General features: G+C 41.5%; 1 protein-coding gene across 1 annotated transcript in view; it reads right to left on the bottom strand.

Moving 5' to 3' along the window:
- The window catches only part of LOC122807260 (plexin-A1-like), a 2,134,283-nt gene that overhangs the window by 202,542 nt on the left and 1,907,981 nt on the right, over positions 1 to 23,760 (bottom strand). Inside the window, exon 21 of the mRNA XM_044078363.1 lies at positions 1,252 to 1,394. Within this exon, the coding sequence (XP_043934298.1) occupies positions 1,252 to 1,394 (143 nt within the window). The remainder of the gene's footprint in view (positions 1 to 1,251; positions 1,395 to 23,760) is intronic.

Raw genomic sequence — 23,760 nt, 5'->3', positions numbered from 1 at the left:
ACATACGGCAGTGAACAAACAATATGTTACTGGAATGCAGAGCTGCTGAGAGTACCTGTGGATGTTTGTATGCACTCACACTAAAGTGCACTCACGTTCACAGCAATCTCTCAAGCCTACATGCACAGTGGCTTGGTGCATGTTTTTCAGCTAATTTCCTATAGTTGAGACTTCCTCCACTATGAAGCTGGGGTGGGGTGTCTTTTCCTACTAGAAAAGAAGTCCAGGTCTGCTCTAGAACAAAGGCACAGAAATGAATGTTATGTCTCTACATTACAGCTAGTTTAGAAGAACTCTCAGACTCGATACAAACTAGTGATGTAAGGCACCCTAAAAAAGATCAGAATGACAACATACAGACTTAAAACACAGGCATATGGGCAATGTGCAAACATAAAGAGAGGACAAGATGTTCTCTGCCACCCACTGAGCCTATGAGGGTAATGGCTTACACTAAACAGAAGTCAGTCTCTTACATTAACAGGTACTGAGAACAGAAAATAAGAAGAATCAGTACTTTTTAAATATAAGAAATATGTGGCATCTACATGTCACTTCCTCATTAGTGCCACCTGTCACTTACATTTGCACTCTTTGCATCAGTACTCAAAACAGCAGGGTAAGTGTTTGAAAAAATATGTAGAATATTTACAAGCTGCATTTACTTAGCCTGCCTTTTAGTTAAAAACCGGGGGGATAACAGTATATATTGTTTGCTGATGTGCACAGATGAATGTGATAAACGTCTGCTCCATACTCATTGTCAAATGCAGTTTTCCTGAAATGTTGACAGCCAGCAAGATAATGAAAAGAAAGCAAATCCTAATCAGAGACAGCCCCATGACACACAGTTTTACAAAGCTCGCCAGTGGGTGTTTCTGAACAACTAATTGCAGAGTGAGTAACTTTCAAAATTATCACCTGTTACTTCCTACTCAACCTCTGTGATTCAGTTTTAGAATTAAACATACTGCCTAACTATACTGTACACAGACATTCCCCAAGTGAACTTCTTACAAGTGGTCTTGCCCTTGGTAACAGTGCGACTCCTAGAAGTAAACTCAAACCCAGGCCATCTCTGATAAAGGAACCCCCATCAATGGGCAACCATTTTTTAAAGGAAACAAGTGTGTTAGGCGTAAAGAGTGCCTACGTGCCTTTCTCAGGCTTGAAACTGTTGTGATGCTGTTAGACATCTCTTTGACAGACTTCGGCCTACATCGTGGCGTGCAGCGCCCCAGAGTACCCTACCTCCAACTCTTTCAGGACTGGATGGTCTTCAATGCCTGGGAACAGAACTCTCATAGCATACGTCCGATAGTCCAAAAATGGAATGCCAGCACCGTCCAAATCACTGGTAAGCTCGTGGATATCTGTTTGTAGCTCAGCAAAAGCTGAGAAGGAGAAAAAGAAAGACGAAAACAAACAATTAGAATACTGTCAGAAATTAGATGGACAACAGAAAACAAACATTAATTAGAATACCATCAGAATTGAGATGGACAATAAAGTATGTATATGGCAAATAAAATACACAAGAAAACGAATCATCTTGAAGACAAGGTAGTGAGAAAGGTAGGAGGCATGCAGGCAAGACGCTTGCAAGCAACACAGATATTAAAACATACGTAACAGAGTTTGAATCGCAGCTGTACAGTCTGTACTTTATCTTAAAAGGAACAACCATTAGGATACAAATACCTTTGTTACCACAGATCAATGCATGACAACTCTAAAGAACAAAAAAAAAAAAAAACCTGAGAGAAAGAATATGGATTACAACCCACCAAAAGTGAGTTTTTACTTCTCAATCATACTTGTTAGAGAGATGTTTATGAGTTCTAAAGTAGTAAATTCCATAGCTCAACTACCCTTTCAGAGAAGCAGAACCTTTATATCCAATATGTCAGTACCAACTATTTATTAATCTGAATGCCTAATCTTTTCTAATAATTACATGAAAATCTGCTGAGTTATCAAACTTAAAGCACTCTCAGTGCAGAATAACTAAATGTATCCAAATATAAAATGGAGGAAAGAAAGGGCCACTTTTTGTATTACTTATTCCAAATTCATGCATGTTTGTTGAATATTTGTATAACTGCAGAGTTTTTTCAGCATATACAGGAAGAAGCACTGTGATATATCATCAACAGTAGATATCAGAACCCATGGTCTCTTTAACCATAGGAACTGACTAGTGACACCAGTTCGTGGTACAGTCTAGCTCCAAACTTTTAGCAAGAACTCTGCCACCTCTCCCAACAGTAAAGAACCAAGGCCAAGCCATCCACAACTCTTATCTTACCAAAATACCGATCTCTTGTCACCATCGCCCCTTGTGAAGGCAGGGTTGAAGACTAACCTCTCTCTCTCCATGAGGGAAAAGAAAAAAAGAACCCCCCCCCCCCACACACACACACACACACACACACACACAAACACACAATACTATATGCAATTCAACATTACCAGAAAGAATCAAAGCCAGAGCCCCAAGTAAATCCAAGCAACAAACTTTACAATAAACGGAAAACGTTGCTGTCCAAGAATACAAATGTGAGACTTCAACAATGGAAAAGCACCCTCCTCGGCCTGAACAAGCAGATAAGACAACTTGTCAAATCCTCTAAAAGGGCTTCTCTGAGGAAAACTTAGCAATCACAGCTAAGGAAAACCATAAGGCCTTTTACAGCTATGTACATAGCCTAAAAGGTAGGAACCAAGCATGTGCAGAACTAGTGACTAACAGTATCAGAAACCCTGACCCCACAGAGATAGCAAACCTGCTAGCGAATAGTTTTGGCAAAAATTTCACTCACTTATCCCCTCCAAACCTATCACAAACCTTCCCCCAACCCCCACCCACCCACCATACATATCTGAAGAACAGGTCATCAAAGCCTTGTCCAAGGCAAAAACACACAGCCTCTATGGGACCAGATGGTATCACAGGCTGTCTTCTAAACAGGCTAATACATGAACTAGCATCACCATTAAGTACCCTTTTCAATCATAGTCTAACCACAGGCTTTGTTCCTGTGGAATGGAGAACAGCAACAGTTATTCCCCTCCACAAATGTGGCCTAGCAACAGACCCAGGGAATTAAAGACCCATAAGCTTGACCAGCCTCATATGCAAGGTCATGGAACATATCATTATGGACCTCATAAATAAAGACATAGGCGACCTCCAAACCCTGGATCCTACCCAATTCGGCTTCATCAAGGGCAGATCCTGCCTGCTAAATCTGGTGGATTTTTTTTGAAAATGTGACCAGGGCCACTGGTGAGGGCAAATCTGTGCACACAGCATACCCTGACTTGCCAAACGCTTTTGGCACAATCCCACACTTGGGCATTACCAATGAACTTAGCAAACTGAATGCAAACCCCCTTCATTGTAAGATGGGTTGCCAACTGGCTCACAAACAGGACACACACTATCAAAGTGGGTGACTCTACATCATAGGTAGGTACTAGGCTATTGGCTCTAGGGCCTATATAAACCTAGCCAAAAGGTACCCTGGCTTTCGCCACCCAAGAAAATTATTTTCCTGTGCCACTGTCGAGCAGAGCCACAGAAGTGATCCCTGGGGTGAATTTCCTATCTCACATCCAATCATCAAGATTTTTCTTGAAGAGTGCTAATGTGGAGCTTTGTTTGATATAGTTTGTTCCAGAGTATGGGAAGTCTCTGGGACAGGAATCTATCCCTTCAGCATGTTCTGTTTATTGTGGTGACAAAGTGTAGGTCCCTAGAGCATGTAACTCAAAGGGATTGGGATTTTTTTAAGTGGAGCATGTCCAAAAGTTCTGGATTTGACAGCTTTGTGTGTTGGGCAGAGATCGTCTCTGAGTAGGCGATATGCGACAGAGTAAAGCTAGAGTTTTTTGAGACTGTCTGTGTAGGGCATCTGTTTGAGGCCGGTAATCCTCTTTGTGAGGTATTTCTGCGGCCTTTCCAGTTGTTGTAGAGGTCTTGTGAGGTACGTACCAAAAGGGACATTGTACTCTACAATGGGTCTAATGAGTGATGAGTAGAGGGGAACAATGACCTCTTTTTTTTCCTGGATGAAAAGCCTTTTGTGATGAGGTGTGCCACGTAGAAGGACTTCCTGACTACTGTGGCGATGTGATTATCAAAGGAGAGATGTGATTATCAAAGGAGAGACTACTGTCCACCTGTGTCTCAAGGTATCATCACATTTTCAGTGTTAAGTAAACTACCGCCTATGTGGTAGTTCATGGGTACAGAGTTTTTACCAAAAGGGATGACAATGCACTTTTTGGCATTGCTTGAAGCCATGGCTTTGACACCAGTCTGTCTCAGCGAGGCCCTTTTGTAGGATGTCCACATCTTTTGGAGTTTTGATTATGGCTCTTAGTTTTCAGTCATCTGCGAACTTCGTTAGCCAAAGACCTTCTGTGTTAGCCTGTACTCGACCAGCAGACCTGTTACCAGTGGGGTACCACAGGGGTCAGTGTTGGGCCCCCTACTGTTTTGAAGTTCAGGTCAAAACTAAGGAGTTGTGGCTGACCAAGCCATTAAAGACGCAAAAAAAAAAAAAAAAATAAAGAGAGAGAGAGGAGAGAGAGAGAGAGAGACTGTCACTGATCAGCCAAAAAGCAATTCATTGGTTCTCAGAAACTATGAACAACATGAAGCCTAGAACAAACATTTAACATTCCTTAAAAAGCTATGAACTTAATATATATCTATAATAGTCAAATGGGGTTAGGAACCTTGGAAAGGTAGGAAAGGGTGTGGATATCTAGTGTTTTGGTGAGCAGTCAACCAGACTATAGACCATCACCTATTGCTATCTCTCTAACCATGACAACTAGCTACAGTAAATGTGACATCACATGTTTTTAGCAGTGTTTCCCTTGCCTTTGATCAACAATTCAACTTACAATGTATGAAAGATCAATTACACTCCTCACCAATTTCATGTATGAAACCTTTAAGAAAAGCTTTCAGACTTCAGTATAGCAGATTCCCTACTAGGATGCAAACACTTTCTGGCTTAATCACAGGAGGAGGAAATAACACCTGCTCATCACTTGGATAGGGCTTGCTTCCTCCTTTACCTGAATGTTCCACCTGTTTGGAACAAAATTCTGAATGGTTTTAATCCTCTTAATAGCTGCCTTTTATGAGTCATACAATGGAGTAGCCATACCCCTCAATTACAAGCCTGATCACAAATGTAAGGAAGCTGAAATTGCAAAGCAAATGTTATATCTGTAAAGTTGTGGCGACTTACAGAAATGCTCGATAGCTGCTGTGGAGGAGGTGGTAGCAAGAAAGTATTGTATCAGTTCACAGGCAGTTAATTAACAGTGAATTGAGAGAGAGTAAATTTTAGGAAAGATATTTTTCACATACTTTAGAATAGAAATGAAGTAGGGGTATTGGGGCCATAATGTAGGGTGAAGTGATGGGCAATATGAACCATCTTCTTTACCATAAAGGGTGCAATATCAAGAATGGCTTCACTTCCAAACATAACACAATGGTCAATATAGCAGATGCCAATGTCTAAGTGAATTTGCATCACTGTTTTATATACCATTTGCAGCACAGAAAGCAGTGCTTACAGATCTATAATGTAGCCCTAGTCCTTCATACTGTATACAGCCACAGTGGTAATTGCATTTTTGCAAAATTAACATTTTTGTATGCAAATGTCTTGAGGGGCTTCAGCTAACCCTTACTCCCTATTATGTCAGCATAGGAACAAAGTGGGGATGCATCCATGGACTTTGACAGAAGCATGACCATGCATGTGTGGGAGTCCCTCCATTAAAATCTATGAAAACATACCAATGGTATCCCTTGGTTGAAGGGAATATCGTACATTTATTTGGGTTACAGCTTAATAACAAATATTGGAGGCTTCTACTTTAAAAATGGCTAAACATGTAAGAAATAACACCTGCAGTGATACAGGCAAGAACAGCAGCAAATCACTTTAAGGATCCTGGATAGATGCATCTTGTTCACATATAGTGTTATTCTACTTGTTTTACAGACATTCAGTACTTTCCATGACTGCATCTGCTGTAACACAATGAAGCTGCAACAAGAGAGAAGGCCAAAATCTGTATCCTGGTACATGAGAGTGTGCAAGTTCTATATAGTGCACACATCCTCATATGCAAGTGTGACTACATCATATGTCATCATGAAGGTGAATATACCACATGTCTTGCTACTAGGAACAAAACAGACATCCTATAAAAAATGTGGAAGGAGCTGCCACTCTAGTGTAAGAATGTGGACTTCATCCCTTAACTACAGAGCTCCATATCATACCATGTTGCTCAAAAATTCATGTGACAGCCAAGCTGAGGGAGGAGTTGCTACTTTAAATGCATACTAACTATCACAACAGCTGCAGGCTGCAATGTCTTTTTAAATCTATATAATCAATTCCTTTACTGTTTACCCTCTCTGTAAACTAAATTCACAAGCCACAGTATGGAACTGCTGATTCTGAGTGCACTGGTTTGGAATATTAAAAAAAAAAATCTACATACTGAAAGACTGCACTGCTTCCTCTCCACTTACGCAAACACACCAAATTGCTGTGAAAAAAGTACCCCATTCATGAGGAACCATTAACTTTACAGACATTGTTGAAGTGCTCTGGGATACATTGCCTGAGGTAGTGGTACAGTGTAGGCCACTAGAGAGATCTAGAGATGCTTTGACCAATATAAGAGGAAGATGGGAGCATAGGTAAGGGAAAAACAGCTGTGCAGGGGCTAGCTTTAAAATTTCATGGGATTACATTAGGTGCGAGTCTTCTTTCACTGACACACTCATATGCAGAAAGGTTTGTGCTAGAAGAGATATGCAATGCATCAGTTTTTTCTGCCTGCAAAATGAGATGGCTGAATTTGCTACTGCACACCTGAGAATAAAGCCTACATGATATTCTGATATTCTGTAAGGGATCTGGCAAAATATGGAATACAGCAGTAGCCTGTTACATAACCTTGACTGAATGATGCCTCATTACCTACAATGAGCATTTACAAACTTACACTTCATAAGCATAAGGATAGAGACAAGAAAACATGGTGGTGACAAGTCTACCCACTGGTATTCAGTTTTAAGCAAAGCATATCCTTTTTCACTTATGATTTGCTTTCTGAAAAAAAGAGTTTATTTAGTCGATGCAGTACCTTACTAATCTCCAGGAATAAAATCAGAAAGTGTCTTTGTACCACAGTCAGAAATGTACTCACTTTTGGGAGAATGTGGGACTTCCTCAAAAACAAAGTTCTGTGGGTTTTTTTCCCAGTAAATACTTCACTGTCGTCGCTCAAAAGAATATAAATAAATATACATCTATTTTACTTCTGGCTTTACACTGCTACAAAAAAATGAAACACTCCTAACAGCAGCACACGTAGGTCAGACAACCACCAGAGCACAGTTCTTTGAGTCACTCTAACTAGCAAATTAGAAGTGGAAAGAACTTGGGAGACGGGATGAGCACCAAGTAATCAAATGGGTATTCTAACCTTTTCTTGAGGGAAAGGGGTCGCTAGCACTTATTACAAAAAGAATGCAGCACCTAGAATTGCTGATTAACAGACGTACCTGAATACAGTTTCTTGGAAAGTTAGACAGTGGTCAATCCTAGGAACACATTCCTGGGTTACTATTGAAGCAAAAGACTTGGACACCTCTGGGAAACTGATCCAAGCAACAGAAACACATTCATGTTTGGGTGTACATGACATTTAACAAGCCCAAACACAACTTCTGACATGCTGACCACTTGATGAGGCTGTATACACACTGTACATGTATACTGATGATATAAGTGTAACTGTGGTGCATTTGGAGTGACATAGCTGGCTGTTCTCACTCATTCATCAGGTACCGGATGTCCCACATTCATCCTCCTGCCTTGGACTTCATTGTACTGGTCAGGTAACAGGCTAGACACCTCCCATCACTAAGGGTTCTGATCAAGGATGCACAAGAACAACTGAAAAACGCTTCCTGCAGGGAGATTCAAATTACAGGTCGGTTTCAAACAATTTTTCATAAAACTGTTTTTGTAATGAAACTGATCAGGCAAATTGTGTTAATTTAAAAGCCTGAAAAGAAATTTAGTCCCACAATGACTAACATCGTGCTCTTCAAAATCTTAATGTGCTCTGAACTGTACCCAAGCCAGTAAAGACGCAAAAAAAAAAAAAAAAAAGAGAGAGAGAGACTGTCGCTGATCAGCCAAAAAGCAATTCATCATCTCATCAGAATTAAGTATCTGCTCCAGGCCAAAGAAAACTTTCAAAAGAAGCCGTCTATCACAGGATGGGGGCAACAGAAATTAATGATGTTGTGGTGGGGGAGTGCAAGCTTTCCAGGAGATAACATGAAGCAGGAAATGCCTCCTGACTGCAGTGATAAGCAATAAAAAAGCCTTTCCAGCAAGTGAAGATAAAGCAATGCTTCAGGACCAAGTCCTGCCTGAAGGCCAACTCTGTGCAGAGTTTCAGCCTGCCTTTCATCTCATATTCTGATAACGCTGTATGACGAGTTTTATTAACATTGTATATACACACCACTTCATTCGCATCATGATGACAGTCACCCTCTTCTTCCTCCTAAATGTGGTTATAGAGATAAGACAGACAAAACAAAACCTTAAAAAGCATTGCAGCTCTAGTAATGCTATAAAAAGGCACTTTGGTTTAGGTGCAGCCTGCATTGCTGATGAATTCCTGTTTAAATGAATCACTCAGGAGATAAAAACATTTGACTTGTAGTGCAAATTAATTTTAATGTCAATGACACAAAGGTTGAATGGAGTTAAATAAGTGCTGAGATTTAGTTACTGCTAAAAAATGCAATAATGTTGGCATCAAACCGCTGCCAATATATGTTACTTGCTCCTTCTAAACTTGACAGGAAGAGCACAGCCGCATTTTAACAGACCTTCAACTCCTTGTTCAGAAAACCAAGAACAATGCATAGTAACATAAGTAACAGTACTCCAGGTGCAGAATCAACCTTAAAATTCTCAAATTTGCAAAAGCTTGCACAGTTCATTTATTTTTTAGAACTGCAGCAAATGTTAAATCTAGAAAGTCTATGGGCTGAAATGCTTGTCTGGAAGTAAAACAGTAATTCGAAATGGTCGCAAACCCATGTTAAGAGTCTTGTCATTAAGGGGTCGGCATGGCAGGACAAGAGAAAGGATAAAGTGTGTCAGCAAGGTGCAAGGTTGAGGAAAAAAGAACACTAAGCTCTTCCAAATTAATTATGGTCATCTAACCCACCAACAATAGTATGTTAAACGTTTCAATGCTCCACAGTAGCTCAAAATACATTGAAATGGAAACAAAACATCTTTTTAGCACAACAGTAAAGATTAAATTCTAGACATGAGGCAGAGGAATGAATGAAACGGGTTGCCTGCTAAGATATAAATGTAGTAAGTACCTCTTTAAATGGGAAACATTGTTTCAAGAGGATGATGACTTACACGAGACAAAATAAAAAAAAAGTGAAAACAAATGTATAGGTTTTGCAGTCCCCCATATGTATGCAAGCTTCACTTAAGGCATATTTCAAGTCTGAGACTGATGAAAGTCGTAGATTTGCTATACATACATATTTTTGGTCTCCATGAAGAACCATTTCCTCCCTACAATGCATGTCTACTCTGCAGAGCAGCACCTTTCTTACAACTTCATACCAAGGAAACTGCAATGCACCAGACAGTGTTCATCTGTACAGTATGAATGCCAAAATCATCCTGTACTTTAAGAAATCAAGGGAGAGTTCAGCTCTGAATGTCAAAATGACAAAACTACCAGCACAGTAAAAAAAAAAAAAAAAAAAAAACCCCTCAAAGCAGCCTTATGGTGTTACGGCTCAATGCTAGGAACCTAAATGAGAAACTATGCACCCTACAAGCTCTTCTCCCTCTGGAGAATGCAGACATCTGCGCTGTTACCGAGACTTAGTTTAAAGCCAAAGAAAGTGCTCTGGCAGTGTGTGTGTGTGTGTGTGTGTGCGTGTGTGTGTGTGTGTGTGGGGGGGGGGGGGGGGTTGGTTTGAGACATGTGCAAATATAAACACTCCATGTAGACATCAAGGAAGATTGCTTATGGTGCCCTGCCACAGGGGCTGGCCTGCTTGCTTTCACTTTATGAAAACAGGGACCACTACTCCACTTTGCAATTCCAGAGGTACCATTTAAGCCTTCCATGCAACACTGGAAAAACATGTTCTAGCACCAGAGATAGGTCCTACTACCTACTGAACTACTAACACTGACAAAAAATGAATCCAGTTATCTGGGACAGGAATGTACCCAAAGACTTCTGACATTCTAGCACCAAAATGAATCTAAAAACCTGATGTGAAAATAGAACCCACAAACCTTCTGATATTCCAGCCCCAAAGTTGCATGTGCTATCTGTTGGGCCTTTTATACTAACGTAATCTAACAGCATGTTAACGATGATGCACCAAAAATGCCTAGCGCCTTTCATATTTATAGTCGGATATCATCCACCTTCAGAGTTTTGGCAAAGAGGAAATGGTAAATCACTTCAATGTGCTCATCACTAAAAACACCACCAGAGCCACTATATAATTCTGGCACTGCCTTCGCACATAAGCATAACCACTAAATTCAATAGTTCTTCTCTCACTTCTTAGCTGTATGCCTAGCCAATGTAATTTATTTATTTTTATTTTATTTTATTTTACATTTGTTAACCGGGCTAGTCTGGCTGGATACATGTCCATTTTCAGCAGAGGCCCGAGGAGAAAAGCTCCACTATCAGACTAATACACTACAATATATGAAGTCACTAATAATACTAACTATACAAATAAAACTAAAACTAATATAGTATAATATGGCAACATACAAATGCAAATCCTTTTTTATGTACAAATCTGACTAGATGACAATCAAAATTCAGTCAGGGGCTGAGGAGAAAAGCTTCAGTATCAAAAAAAATTTAAAGTTAAAACAATATCCATAGTAGGTAGTCATGACAACAAGTAGGTATTGCCTGAAAGCATAAAAGTGGTTAATATATAGTGTTCAACAGGCAGGTTAGTAGTGTAAAAGATATTAAAAGGTTCGAGATAGGTAAAAGGCAGAAATGATGTAAAGAGAAAGGAAATAATAAAGTACAGTTACTGTTAGGTATAGGAAATCTGGACTTAGTAAGGCTAAGGAACAGGCAGTAGGTAAAGGAGAGGGTGAAAAACAAAGATAGTGAGAAATGTAAAAGGTAGCAGGATTATAGGAGGTCAGGTAAATAGATGCAAGAGACAGAGAAAACAGAGTGGTCAGAGGGGGAGTCAAACAGAACTAAGAACCGAAGAGTGGAGGTATAATAAAGGGGCTGTGGAAGTTAGTTTAAGTTAGAACTGAAGAGCAGAAGTACACAGGAGCAGACTGGGGAGAGTAATAAATTTGCTGAGGTCAGTCAGGATTAGAGCAGGGGCATAGCCAGTGAGTTATTAGGTGAGTTTTCATCTGTTTTTTGAAAAGATGACATGAGCCTAGGGAGGTCAATTCTGTGGGGAGTTTATTCCAGTAAGAACCAACAGTGTTTGCAAATAAGGAATCACCTGATTTATTATGAGATTTCAAAGTAGTAACTAGTAGCTTGTTGGCTGATCTAAGTGAAGTGAGATTTTTATAAGGAGTGATGAGTTTATTTAGTGTGGGTGTGTTGGAGGGGTAATGTAGAATTTTAAAAGTGATGATTAGTTGCTGTAGTAGTATTAGGTTTGGAAGTTCAAGCCGGTTTAGCTTTTTTAAGTTAAGACAGTGATGAGTTTGGAATAGAGAGCCAGTGGCAAATCTGGCTATACTATGGTAGGCGGTATTCAGTTTTTGAAGATTAGCTTTAGATATATTGATAAAGGAAGGAGAGGCATACAGTAATGTAGAAATGAGGTGAGTTTGGGCGAGAGCTACTCAGGAAGTGGCAGTAAGGAAGGGCTTAAGTCTGTAAAGGGCACCAATCTTTTTATCGACTGACTTGATAGTTAAGTCAATGTGATAGTCGAAATTTAGCTGATTGTCAATGGTTACGCCTAGCAGTTTAGTGGAAAAGTCAGGTTGGATGACAGTGCCATTGCATGATACAATGGAAAAAGTGATAGGGGTGGATTTAGAGGTAGGGGTGAACAGTAGAAGTTTGGTTTTTTTGGGATTTAGGAGGAGACAGATATGTTGGAACCATTTTTCTGCTGCAGTGAAGATCACCTGGGTAGCAGTGTGGAGTTGTGCTGGGGAAGAAGCAGAGCAGATGAGAGTGGAATCATCTGCATACTGTATACAAGTGGATGTCGGGAGGGAAGTGGGCAGGTTATTTATGAAAATAGAGAAAAGTAGGGGACCTAGGATGGATCCTTGTGGGACGCCGATAGTAACTGGGAGTTGAGAGGATAGATGGCTGTCCCAGAGGACTGCTTGTTTTCTATTAGTCAGGTATGAGTCGAAGCACTGTAATGCTTGTGAATCAAGTGAGAGGGATTGTAGGGTATTGAGGAGAAGTTTATGGTTGACCATATCGAAAGCTTTTGAGAGGTCTAAGAATAGTGCAGAGGAGAACAGGTTGTTGTTGCGGTTTTTATTGATACAGTCAGTGAAGGAGAGAAGGGCAGTTGAAGTACTGTGGTAGGGTCTAAAACCATGTTGTGATTCTACAAGCAAGTTGTTATTTAAGAGATAATGTAGAAGTTGATGGTGAATGCAGCGTTCCATTATTTTGGATAGAGGAGATAGAAGGGCAATAGGCCGAAAATTGGAGAGTTCGTTGGAGTTTCCTCCTTTATGGAGGGGAATAATATGGGAGATTTTCCAACAGGATGGGATTTTGGATTCAGTTATGGTTCTGTTTATTAAGATGGAGACTGGGTAGGCTATCTCGGATGCAGCTAGTTGCAGATATTCAGCTGGAAGCTTGTCTGCAGAAGGGGTGCAGGGTTTGAGTTTAGATAGAAGCTTATGTATATAGGTTGTTGAGACAGTATTGAACTGTAGCATGTGTGTGTTGTTTTGAGTGGGGGTAGTTTGGAGGGTTTGGGGGGGAGCCATGGTACTTGCAAGTGAGGTGACTGTTTGAGAGAAAAAGTTGTTGAAAGTGTCGGCTATTATGTTAGGTTGGGTTTGTGCTAGGCTAGCTGGGGTAGGTGTTTTGGTGTTGCCAGGATGGAGTAGTTTGTTTATTCCTGACCAAAATAGTTTTGGGTTTTGGTGTTGGTTTTGTTGGTATTGAAGGTGGTAGTTTTTCTTGTCCAGAATGGTAAGCTTCTTTGTTTTATTTCTCAGCTGTTTGAAGTTTTGATGGTCAATTGGGTTTTTTGTGGACCTCCATTTAGACCATAGTTTATTTCTAGCTCGCATAGTTTGTTTAGTTGTTTTAGAGAGCCATGGGGCTGCTTTGGATTTGACTCTGACTAAGCGGGATGGGGCATGTTGGTTTAGAATTTGTAGGAAGGTATTGTTGAAATAGGTTACAGCCTCATCTATTGGGAGGTATTTTAGAGTAGACCAGTTGTATTCCTTGAGTTCATTTTGAAAGGATGCTAGGTTGAAATCTGTTTTGTTATGTTTAGTACGGAAAGTAGTTGGTTTGGGATTGTTGAATTTTTGTTTAGTGATAAAGGTAAGGAGGTGGTCACTGATATTGTCAGGGAGTATTCCTGTTTTATAGGAGAGGGGATTGTTATTGGTTAGTATCCAGTCTAGAATTGTTTGTTTGTGGGTGGATTTATTTATTCTAGTAGGGGAGTTGATGGTTTGATGATAGTTAAAGAGATTAAGGTGAGTGGAGGGTGTGGGGGATTTGCATGAGTTCCAGTCAATGTTGAAATCACCTAAGATTATGGTTTCTTGGGGAAAGCTACAGGAGGCCCAGCTAAGGATATTTTCCAGGGTATTGATGTTCTTGCCTGGAGGGATGTAGGAACATATTATGTTTATAGCCTTGGATTTATTAACTTGGAGTTTGGTGCAAAGTATTTCAGCATTTTCTGGGGAGGGGGGCAAGGAGTCAGTTAAGGCTACCTGAAGTTGTGATTTGTATAGGATGGCCACTCCTCCGCCCTTTTTATTAAGACGATCTTGCCTTAGGGTGCTATAGCCTGGGGGAGTAAATTTGTTGTCTTTGGTACTGGGTTTAAGCCAGGTTTCTGTGAGACAGAGGATATCAAAGGCATAGAAATCAATTAAGGCATGGAGTTGTGTTAATTTGTTATTAATGCTACGAATATTTAAGTGAGCAATAGAGAGGGAGTCAGTGGAGAAGGGTGTGTTAGTATAGTTAGCTGTATGGTTTGAAGGGGTGGGATTGAGGAGGGTATTGGGACCTGGGTTGGGATGGATGTCCCCATGTATTAATAAAAGTGTTTGTAGGGTTTGAAAGATACTTGTGTATTTGATGGGTATTATATAAAACCGTTTGGAGGTTGTGAGTTTGTAATGGTGTACTTTATGGTAGAGAGGGGGAAGGTAGGGGCAGGTTGAAAGTATATTAACATGGGTTTGGTCTGGTAGAGGAAGTGTAGTTGTAGTATGTTTGGTAAATACAGGAGTTTGGCTAAGCCTAAGATGTTCATAGGAGGTAAGAGTGTAGTAGTAAAGCAGGATGTTAAGTAGAAGAAGAGGGATGATTGAGTTGAGGGTTAAAGGCATGTTTTTATAGAGTGAAAGGTTAGTAAGTGAAGGACTACACGGTGTAAAATAATAGGGTGAGGTAGTATAGTTTAGATAAAAGAGAGGGGGTGTGGTGTTAGGAGTAGGGAGTTAAGTGGTAGATGTGCAGGAAGTAGAGATAGGTAATTTGTTAATTAGGGGTGTGTCTAAGTAAGTTTAAAGGTAGGACCCCTGGGGGTGGGTGGGAATTGGGGGTAGGGTGGGGAGCGGAGTGAGCATAGAGAAACAGGTGTAACTTACAGGATCTAGTAACAGGAGCAGGACGCACAGCAGCCAGGTGAGGGGAAGTCGAAGAAAGATGGCGGCACCAGAGGTAAGGTATACTTATAATGTGTGGAGGGGGGGTAGGGGCTTAGGGGGAGGGGTAAGAGGTAAGCGGGAGTTAGATAAAGCAACGTGAGAGAGATACAAGGGTGAGAGGTAAGGAAAGGTAGCTGGGATTGAGTAATAGGAGGAGCTAGAGCAATGGGGCAAAAGAATAGAAGAATTGGTAAGGTACTTGTTAGAAAATGGATAGAGATACATGGGGAATAAGTGCAGCAGCAGTAAAAAGAAGCAAGGCAAGATCAGTATGGGTTGAGCAGAAGTGGAGGGAGGACGTATGGGGTAGGATAGCCAAGAGGAGAAGCAAAGTAACAGAGACAATAGAGCAGAATGTGGAGGAAAAACAATCAGCAAAAGTGAGAGAAACACAACAGGTAAGTGTGAAGGTTGGAGAAGGATTGAACAGTATGCAGAGGTAGAAAGGTAGAGAGGCAGAATGGAAAACTATTAGTCGCTGTAAGTAGGATGGCTGGGGTAAGGGGAAAAGGTGGAAGATAACTGTAAGAAGAGACTAAAAACACAGTGACTGGGGTTTTCCACAGGTAGTTTACAGAGGTGGTGTAGGAAAGTAATAGGGGAGAAGCTACAGTTTTGAAAGTTACAAGACTAAGTAGGAGATAACAGTTATGGAAAAAAAATCTCCTTTACAGGGTTAGGTTATAAAAAAACTTTACAGGGTTAGGTTAAAAAGTGCCACCTGGTGGCCACACTGGGCGTGGTAATGTTGTTATCTTTGTGGGGATTGGGGCGGGAAAGGAATGAAAAAAGGACGCAATGCAAGGGTAAGACAGTGGAAGAAGAAATAAAGGCGGGGGGGTTAGCTGCTGGCTAGTCTGCCTGTTTCGTTGGCCTAAATAAAGTAGTATTTGAACTTTAATTTAGAAGACTTAACATACACATAGTTACATTGAGTCAATGTAAATACATACTTCCAATGCCTTTTACAGGTCACACTTTTTGGGAGATAGTAGGGGTTTTTCAGTGGTGCCCTAGTGTTCCGAGGCTTCCAGAAGGGTGTAAGAAGGTAGATTGTTGCTGGGACAAAACTGGTTCACAGTGTTCCAATGCCTTTTACAGGTCACACTTTTTGGGAGATAGTAGGGGTTTTTCAGTGGTGCCCTAGTGTTCCGAGGCTTCCAGAAGGGTGTAAGAAGGTAGATTGTTGCTGGGACAAAACTGGTTCACAGTGTTCCAATGCCTTTTACAGGTCACACTTTTTGGGAGATAGTAGGGGTTTTTCAGTGGTGCCCTAGTGTTCCGAGGCTTCCAGAAGGGTGTAAGAAGGTAGATTGTTGTAATCATTTCTCTATCCTTGCTGTCAGCAGCCCAGTCAGTATCGTACCTCCTCTTCCTGAGTTTATTCAAGAACCTCTACGACACAAAACAAATGTCATTCTTCATGGACTCATGACACTCCTGTAACACCCAATCCTTAACTTCAGTGACTGCCACAACTGCTGCTTCCATGGCTTGTCAGTATCAGTCAAATCCAGAGAGTCCATGCTAAGTACTGCATGGGAAGTCTCTTTCTTTATGTTAATGGCTTCTCTCACTACCTGGTATCCACCCAACAGGTTCTAGGGTTACAGTCAGAGACATCGTTAACCACCTGCTTACCATAGCTCTTCATCACTGCCTTAACTATTCAGGTCTTAAATAAAGGTCCATTCAGACCCCAGATCCCAAAATTCCTGGTATGCGTGTAAAATTCTTCTGCATGCTGTAGTTAGACTTATTCTAAATGATATGCTAATAACCATACTTATTTCAGCCTAAAGAGCTATTCCTCTTCCAGAAACAGTTTCTTGGGTAACCCTACCACAATATCACTTTAATCCTCAAACCACTGCTTCCAGCATAGGAAGTCACATACAAAAGGGACTTGTAAAAGATTATACCCCTAATGCCTTTTGTACTGTGATTAATGAAACTGCACTGCGGTCTGAATCTCAACAGCATCACTAGTGTAAAGTGGGGCCCTGTGCAAGTTTTTGTATTCCTCCTTCTTCCATGTCACACCTGGAAACATGAAAGAAAGTATATTTTTCTGGTTATGGCAACGTATGGAGAGCATGTGCTTTCCAACTGCTCATGATTTATGGCTACATCTGCAAGTCTTGTAAGCTTATATCTGGACAGAACTGGCCTTTTACACATGCCTTACAAGTAATTTTAAACTGGACAACTTGCATCTTAAAATACAAGCTTCATATAAACTGGAGAAAATGTTAGTGAAAAAAATCTCATAATCTTACATATCAGTGTACAAAATGGGGCAAGCAATGCTTGGGCATCTGTTGAAGCTGACTTGGAGAAGAAGAGTGAAGCAACTTTGCTGATTCACCTTTCCTGGGGGGGTGTTGTAGCCCATGCCCAGGGCACACATCACCACAGCTGAATCCTGGTGGAGACCAGATACCCCATAGTAGCACTGCTTTCAGTGGAGGAAGGCAGGATTGTCCTATGCAATATGAAGTTCTGTGTGTTTATTGTCTAAACATCATTACACAAGGTGCCGTTACATAGTTTCATATTGCATAGGATCTGCTTTTTTGTGCTATTGATTTTATTTACAGATATGTCAGTTTTTATTCCTTATTGTTTTAAGTCCTGTTTCAAAAATTGTATTTAAAAAAAGGTGAAATGTATATAAATGTTTTTCACACACAGCAAAGAATAATCAAAACCAGAAACAATGAAACTTATTGCAGGGAGGCAAAAACCAGAATTGGTCTTGTACTTCATAACTTCTATCATAGCTACCTACTGTTTTAGCTACTCAAAGTACCACATTATAGCAACAATCGTGCTATGTTTTTCCTCTTCAGTGCAGCTAACTTGAGGTGGGCAATCAGCTGGAGTATCAATGCAGACTTATGCAAAGTTCAAGCACATTGACACTGATCAGTAAAGTACAGTTTTGTACCTACCATAAATGTAGATGTTCGAGTGTTCGCACTGCTGCAGTCATAACACTTGGGTTATCTGCTGTCAGGCGGTCCCGCAGTCGGCCAGAGTTCCAAAGTCTTGGTCTGGCGTTGGTTGCTGTCGTTTTTTCCCTGACGTCAGTGCGACAGGGGGATAAAAGAGGCAGCTGACGCTATTTTCTTCAGTTTTTCTTGCCCCAGATGTCAGGTGCCCCCAAATAGGAAGGCAATACATAATCCTAAGTAAATTACATAAGTAGAAAACAATAGCCACAGCTGTAAGCAAATACACCATTTAGAAATACATCATAGAGATTGTATAAACAGGGAGCTATAGATAAAACCCAGGTAAGAAGAGGGGATGGTGGGAGGGTAACCTGGACTGCAGCAGTGTGAACATTCGAACATCTACATTTATGGTAGGTACAACAGTGTACTATGTTCATCGTGTTACACTGCTGCAGTCATCACACTTGGGTTGAATCCCAAAGCTAAGGCTGGGCGGTTGGTACTAAACAGGGTTTGGAGAAGCTAGTAGGCCCTACAAAACTGCAGTGGCAAAGCCAGCTCTGGTTTTTGAGTATAGAGGTAAGTGGTAGTGCTTGGTGAAGGTGTGCACTGAACTCCAAGTTGCAGCTTCCAAAATATCCTTGGTTGGTACCCCTCTGAGGAAGGCTGCTGTAGCCCTGGTGGAATGAGGCCTAATGTTATCAGGTACAAGTTTCCCATGGTGTGTGTAGCAGAAACGGATACAATGTCCTATCCATTTTGAAATGGTCTGTTTTGATATAGGCTTTCCTTGAGATCCTGCAGCATAGGATACAAAGAGCTGATCAGATTTTCTGAAAACCTTTGTTTTATCCAAGTAGAAATGTAATTGTCTGTGAATGTCCAAAGAGTGTAGGAGCCTTTCCCCTTTATTCTGGGGGTTTAGATAAAAGGTGGGTAAATGAATGCTTTGGTTTAGAGCCACACTGGATACTACCTTTGGCATAAAGGAAGGGTTAGTTTGTAAAGAGACTCTGTCTTGATGAAAAATGATGAAAGGTTCCATTGCCATTAGGCCCTGTAGCTCTGAGACTCTTCGTGCTGAAGTTATTGCTAGCAGCAGGGCAGTTTTCCATGATAAAAATTGTAAATCAGCTATAAAAGCTGGCTCGTAGGACGGTAGTGTAAGTTTTTCCAAAACAAAATTGTGGTCCCAAGTTGGTGTTGGTGCTCTTCCGGGCGGTCTTAAGTTTTTAGCCCCTCTGAGGTACTGTCTTAATAATGGATGTGAAAAAATAGGAGGATCCATGTTGTAATGAGCTGAAATAGCTGAAGCATGGATCTTTACAGATGAAAAGGAAAGGCCTTTGTGCAACATCTCAGTTAAATATTGGAGAATCTGAGGAATATTTGGGACAACAGGATTTTGGCCTTTAGCCTGGTTCCAGGCACAGAATCTTTTCCATTTGTCTGAGTAGGCTTTCCTGGTGCTGGGTTTCCTGGCCTCCAGAATGACATCCATAACAGCTGTAGAGAGAAGTGTTGACTGGTTGTTTAGATAATCTGCCATGCAGCCAGATTTTAAGTCTTGAGCTGGCTATGTAGAATCTGATTGTTTTGCTGAGTCAGCAGGTGAGGAATTTGAGTAAAAAATCCATGGTGGGCCTTGAGCCATGTTCCTTAATATTGGATACCAGTGTTGGCGTGGCCAGTCTGGAGAAATGAGTATCATTTGTGGCCTCTCTAATCTGGCTTTTGGCAGAACCTTTGCCAGAAGAGGTAGTGGAGGAAAGGCATACACTGTTAGTGTTTTCCAACTGAATGGGAGGGAGTCCACTTTCCAAGCTAGTGTGTGGTATGTCCTTGTGCAAAACTTTCGCAGTTGGTAGTTTTGGGGGGAGGCAAACAGATCTATCTTTGGGCTCCCCCATTTTTGAGTTATCATTGTGAATAATTGTGGGTCTAGTTTCCACTCATGAGGATCCATGATATTTCTGCTTAGTTCGTCTGCCAATGTATTTTTCTTTCCTGGCAGGAATTGTGTTTGTAGTTGAACTTGGTGGGTCAGTGCTGTGTTCCACAAGGTCATTGCTTCCCTGCATAGGGGGTAGGAATGTGTGCCCCCTTGTTTGTTTATGTACCACATCACTGTGGTGTTGTCCATCTTTATTAGAAGTTATCCTGGATGGAGGAGGTCCTTGAAAGCTGTTAGGGCATTTTGTACAGCTAGCATCTCTTTTTGATTGATGTGGAGATGCATTTGATCTGCAGACCATTTGCCCTGAATACACTGTCCTGCCATGTGTGCTCCCCAGGCATAATCCGATGCATCTGTTGTTATTGTTTGCCTGGCTGTGGGCAAGGTGAAAGGCTGACCCTTGTTGAAGTGACATGCCTGTGCCCACCATAGAAACTCCTGTTGAAGGCAGGGAATTAGTGGTATTATTGTTTCCAAGCTGTGGCTGTGTTGAGTCCATACGCTTTTCAGGTACCACTGTAATTTCCTCATATGCAGTTTGGCATATGGTATTAGTAGTATGCAAGATGCCATGAATCCCAAGGCCTGCAGAATTTTTCTTGCAGGGAATTGGGTCTTTGTTGCCATCATTTTGAAGTATTGAGTCAGTTGTCCTTGCTTATCTGGCGTGAGATAAGCCATCTGGGCCGTTGTATTTAAGCTGGCACCCAGGAATTTTATGTTTTGTGAGGGCACTAGTTTTGACTTCTTTTCGTTTACTGTTTACCCAAGGCAACTTAGTAGGTTTTTTACAAACGCCAGATGTTTTAAAAGAATGTCCTTGCTGTCTGCTTGAATAAGGCAGTCGTCCAGGTATGGATATATTTGGATTCCTCTTTGTCTGCAGTATGCAATTACTGGTGCCAGGCATTTTGTGAAGACCCTGGGCACAGTAGATAAGCCAAAGGGCAGTGCAGAGAATTGGTAATGAGTTGTACCTGCTATAAATCGGAGGTATCTTCTGCAATTTTGTCTGATAGGGACATGCATGTATGCCTCCTTGAGGTCCAACGTTACTAGCCAAGCCTTCTTGCCCAGCATGGGAAGAAGTTGCTGTAGTGTGAGCATCCTGAATTTGGGTACTTCCAGGTATGTGTTTAGAATTGAAAGGTCCAGAATGGGTCTCCAGGCTTTGTCCTTTCTGGGAACCAGAAAGAGTCTTGAGTAAAATCCTTGTCCTTGCTCCTGTGTAGGAACCTGTTGAATGGCTCTCATGTCCATGAGTGCTGTAATTTGTCTTTGAGCCTCTGCCCATTGATTTGATGGCAGGTTTGACATTCCTTTTATCCTTGGTAAAGTGTGAAAGTGGAACCTGTATCCTTGAGTTACAATATTTAGGACCCATTTGTCTTTTGTGATGATGTGCCAATTGTCTGCAAAAAGTGCAAGTTTTCCTCCCAAGGGAACTGCCAAGAGTGATTTGCTTGGCAGTCTGAGGGGTAAGTCATTGTGATTGTCTTCTGATAGTTTGAGATCTGTCTTCTCCTCCTTTCTGGGTTGTGGCACCCCATTGTTGTGGCTTGTAAGAGCCTTGTGGCTGACCTCTGCCCCTTGGGCGTCTGTATTTGCCCCTCTGTGGTCTGTCAGAAGTTGGAAAGGACCAGTTCTTGGTTGGCCAATTTCTGCTAAAACGAGGGGGTTGAACCTGTAAAAAATCCTTGACCGTCTGCATAGATTTTGCCTTATCCTCCATTTTCTTTAAAACCTCTTCTGCTTTCACACCAAATAAAACATCCTGCTGTAAGGGTGCATCCAATAACTTTGCTTTAACATGATCAGTTTGTTCTTTTAACCAAGCATGCCTATGAATGACAGACCCTGTTAAAGCTGCTCTGCAAGAAGCTTCCAATGAATCAAATCCACATTGCAAAGTATGTTTTCCAACTTGTTCTGCTGCATGCAACAAATCTTGCATTTCCTTGTAATCAGGCTGCTCTGTATGTGCGCTCATTTTTTGTTTTAATTGAGACATCAAATATTGTTGATATTTCAGCATGTGAAACTGGCAATTTAAGGCCCTCATAGCTAGAGTAGCTGAGGTATATACTTTCTTTCCCTAACTGTCTAGTGCTCTAGAATCTCTTTCAGACGGGTACAGGATTTTTAGCAATAGAGGCCTTAACCCCTTTGGGACCCTGGGAAATGGTTTCTGGGTCAGCAACAGGGCTTTTATATAGGAATTTAAGTGAGTCAGGGACTCTGTAGTATCGGTCTGGTTTGGCTGGTGCAGGAGGTAATGAATCTGGGTTAAGGCTAGATTCTGAATAAACACCATCCACAATGTCTAACAGGTGGAATAGCAAGGGGTCTGTGCTGGGGTAGTAAGAGGAACTCTCGGAGCCTTTTCTTAGAATCAGAGTAATCCTGGCCTCCCCAGTGGAAATGTTCCCTTCATGGTATGTAAAGTATCCCCAAAAGAGTAGTCTTCTCGGGGAGATGCTGAAGGAATAGACTCTTCAGCATCAGAGTCTTCATAAGGGGGAAAAGAGTACTCCTGTTCCTCAGAAGAATCTGAGGAAATGGAAACCTGGTCAGAGGAAGCGTAGTCCTCCTCCTGTCTAGGCCTTTTGTCAGGCGGGGAATGGGAACCCCTGATTAGGGTAATTAAGTCTTCGGCCATCTTAAGCATCTGTTTCTTAGGCATGGGGCCTTGCACTGGAGACTGCTGTACAGGCTTCTTACTTTTAAAGGAGTTTTCAGTTTTTCATAGGATTTAATAGTAAGTGTAGTCGGTCTGAAGACACCTTCAGCAACTGACGGCCTTTCAACTGCACCGGAATCCTCTTCAGCCATGGAGTTGGAAGGGCCTAAAGATAAAGGCTCTGGAGGCCCTGCAATCTCCACTTGGGAGTCGGATGCAGGCTGGGGTTCTAAATCAGCGGTCGTCATGGGCTGCGTAGGCCCCTAACTGAAAACTGGAGAACCGGCGACTGGCCTAGCAGAGGCCTCGGTGTCTGGTTTGGGTCTCTGCTGCCTGTCCTTATCTTTGCGCTTTTTATGCATCCCGGTCGTCGGTTGCTCCGACGGCATGGTATAATTAAATTTTCTACCAAAAAAATGTCGTGCAAAATCAAACAGATGTTTAATAGTTCGTTTGTTAAACCTAGCACAAAACAGACAACCTGTGACGTCGTGGTCTGGGCCCAGGCAAGGGATACAATAAGAATGAAAATCCTTATGAGGTATTTGCTTCCCACAAGAAATGCAATTATTAACTTTTTCTGACATCGGACTGAGGCAAGAAAAGGTTCCCCAACGGGGTACTTAGGTTTTTTTGAAGACTTCGGTCTGAAATTCGAATTGAATATCTCAGGAGTCGGCCGACCGGCACTTGCGAACTGCATCTGCTTCGGGCACCGCGCGGCAAGAAAGACTGTAGAAAATGGCATTGGCTGCCTCTTTTATCCCCCTGTTGCACTGACGTCAGGGAAGAAGTGACAGCAACCGACGCCGGACCAAGACTTTGGAACTCGGGCTGACTGCGGGACCGCCTGATGGCAGATAACCCAAGTGTGATGACTGCAGCAGTGTAACACGATGAACATCAGAGCATCAGCACAAATGAATGAACTCTGAAGTACGTTACTCTGTGCATGTTAGCATGAACACAACCCAAACCAATATTACCACAGTGAAGAAACAAATGTTTTAACTAAGGAAACTATTTTTTTTTGTTGAGCTGGGATATAGGATTCCACCTGCATGGCACAGTAGGCCTTAAGTTTGATGGTATTAGCTGCCAAGAAAAGCAATTACTAGAAAATCAAAATCTACACTA

This window comes from Protopterus annectens, chromosome 7.part0 (genome assembly GCF_019279795.1).
Source record: "Protopterus annectens isolate FY-2018-M chromosome 7.part0, PAN1.0, whole genome shotgun sequence".
Lineage (NCBI taxonomy): Eukaryota > Metazoa > Chordata > Ceratodontiformes > Protopteridae > Protopterus > Protopterus annectens.
This window is presented reverse-complemented; position numbering and strand designations above follow the sequence as displayed.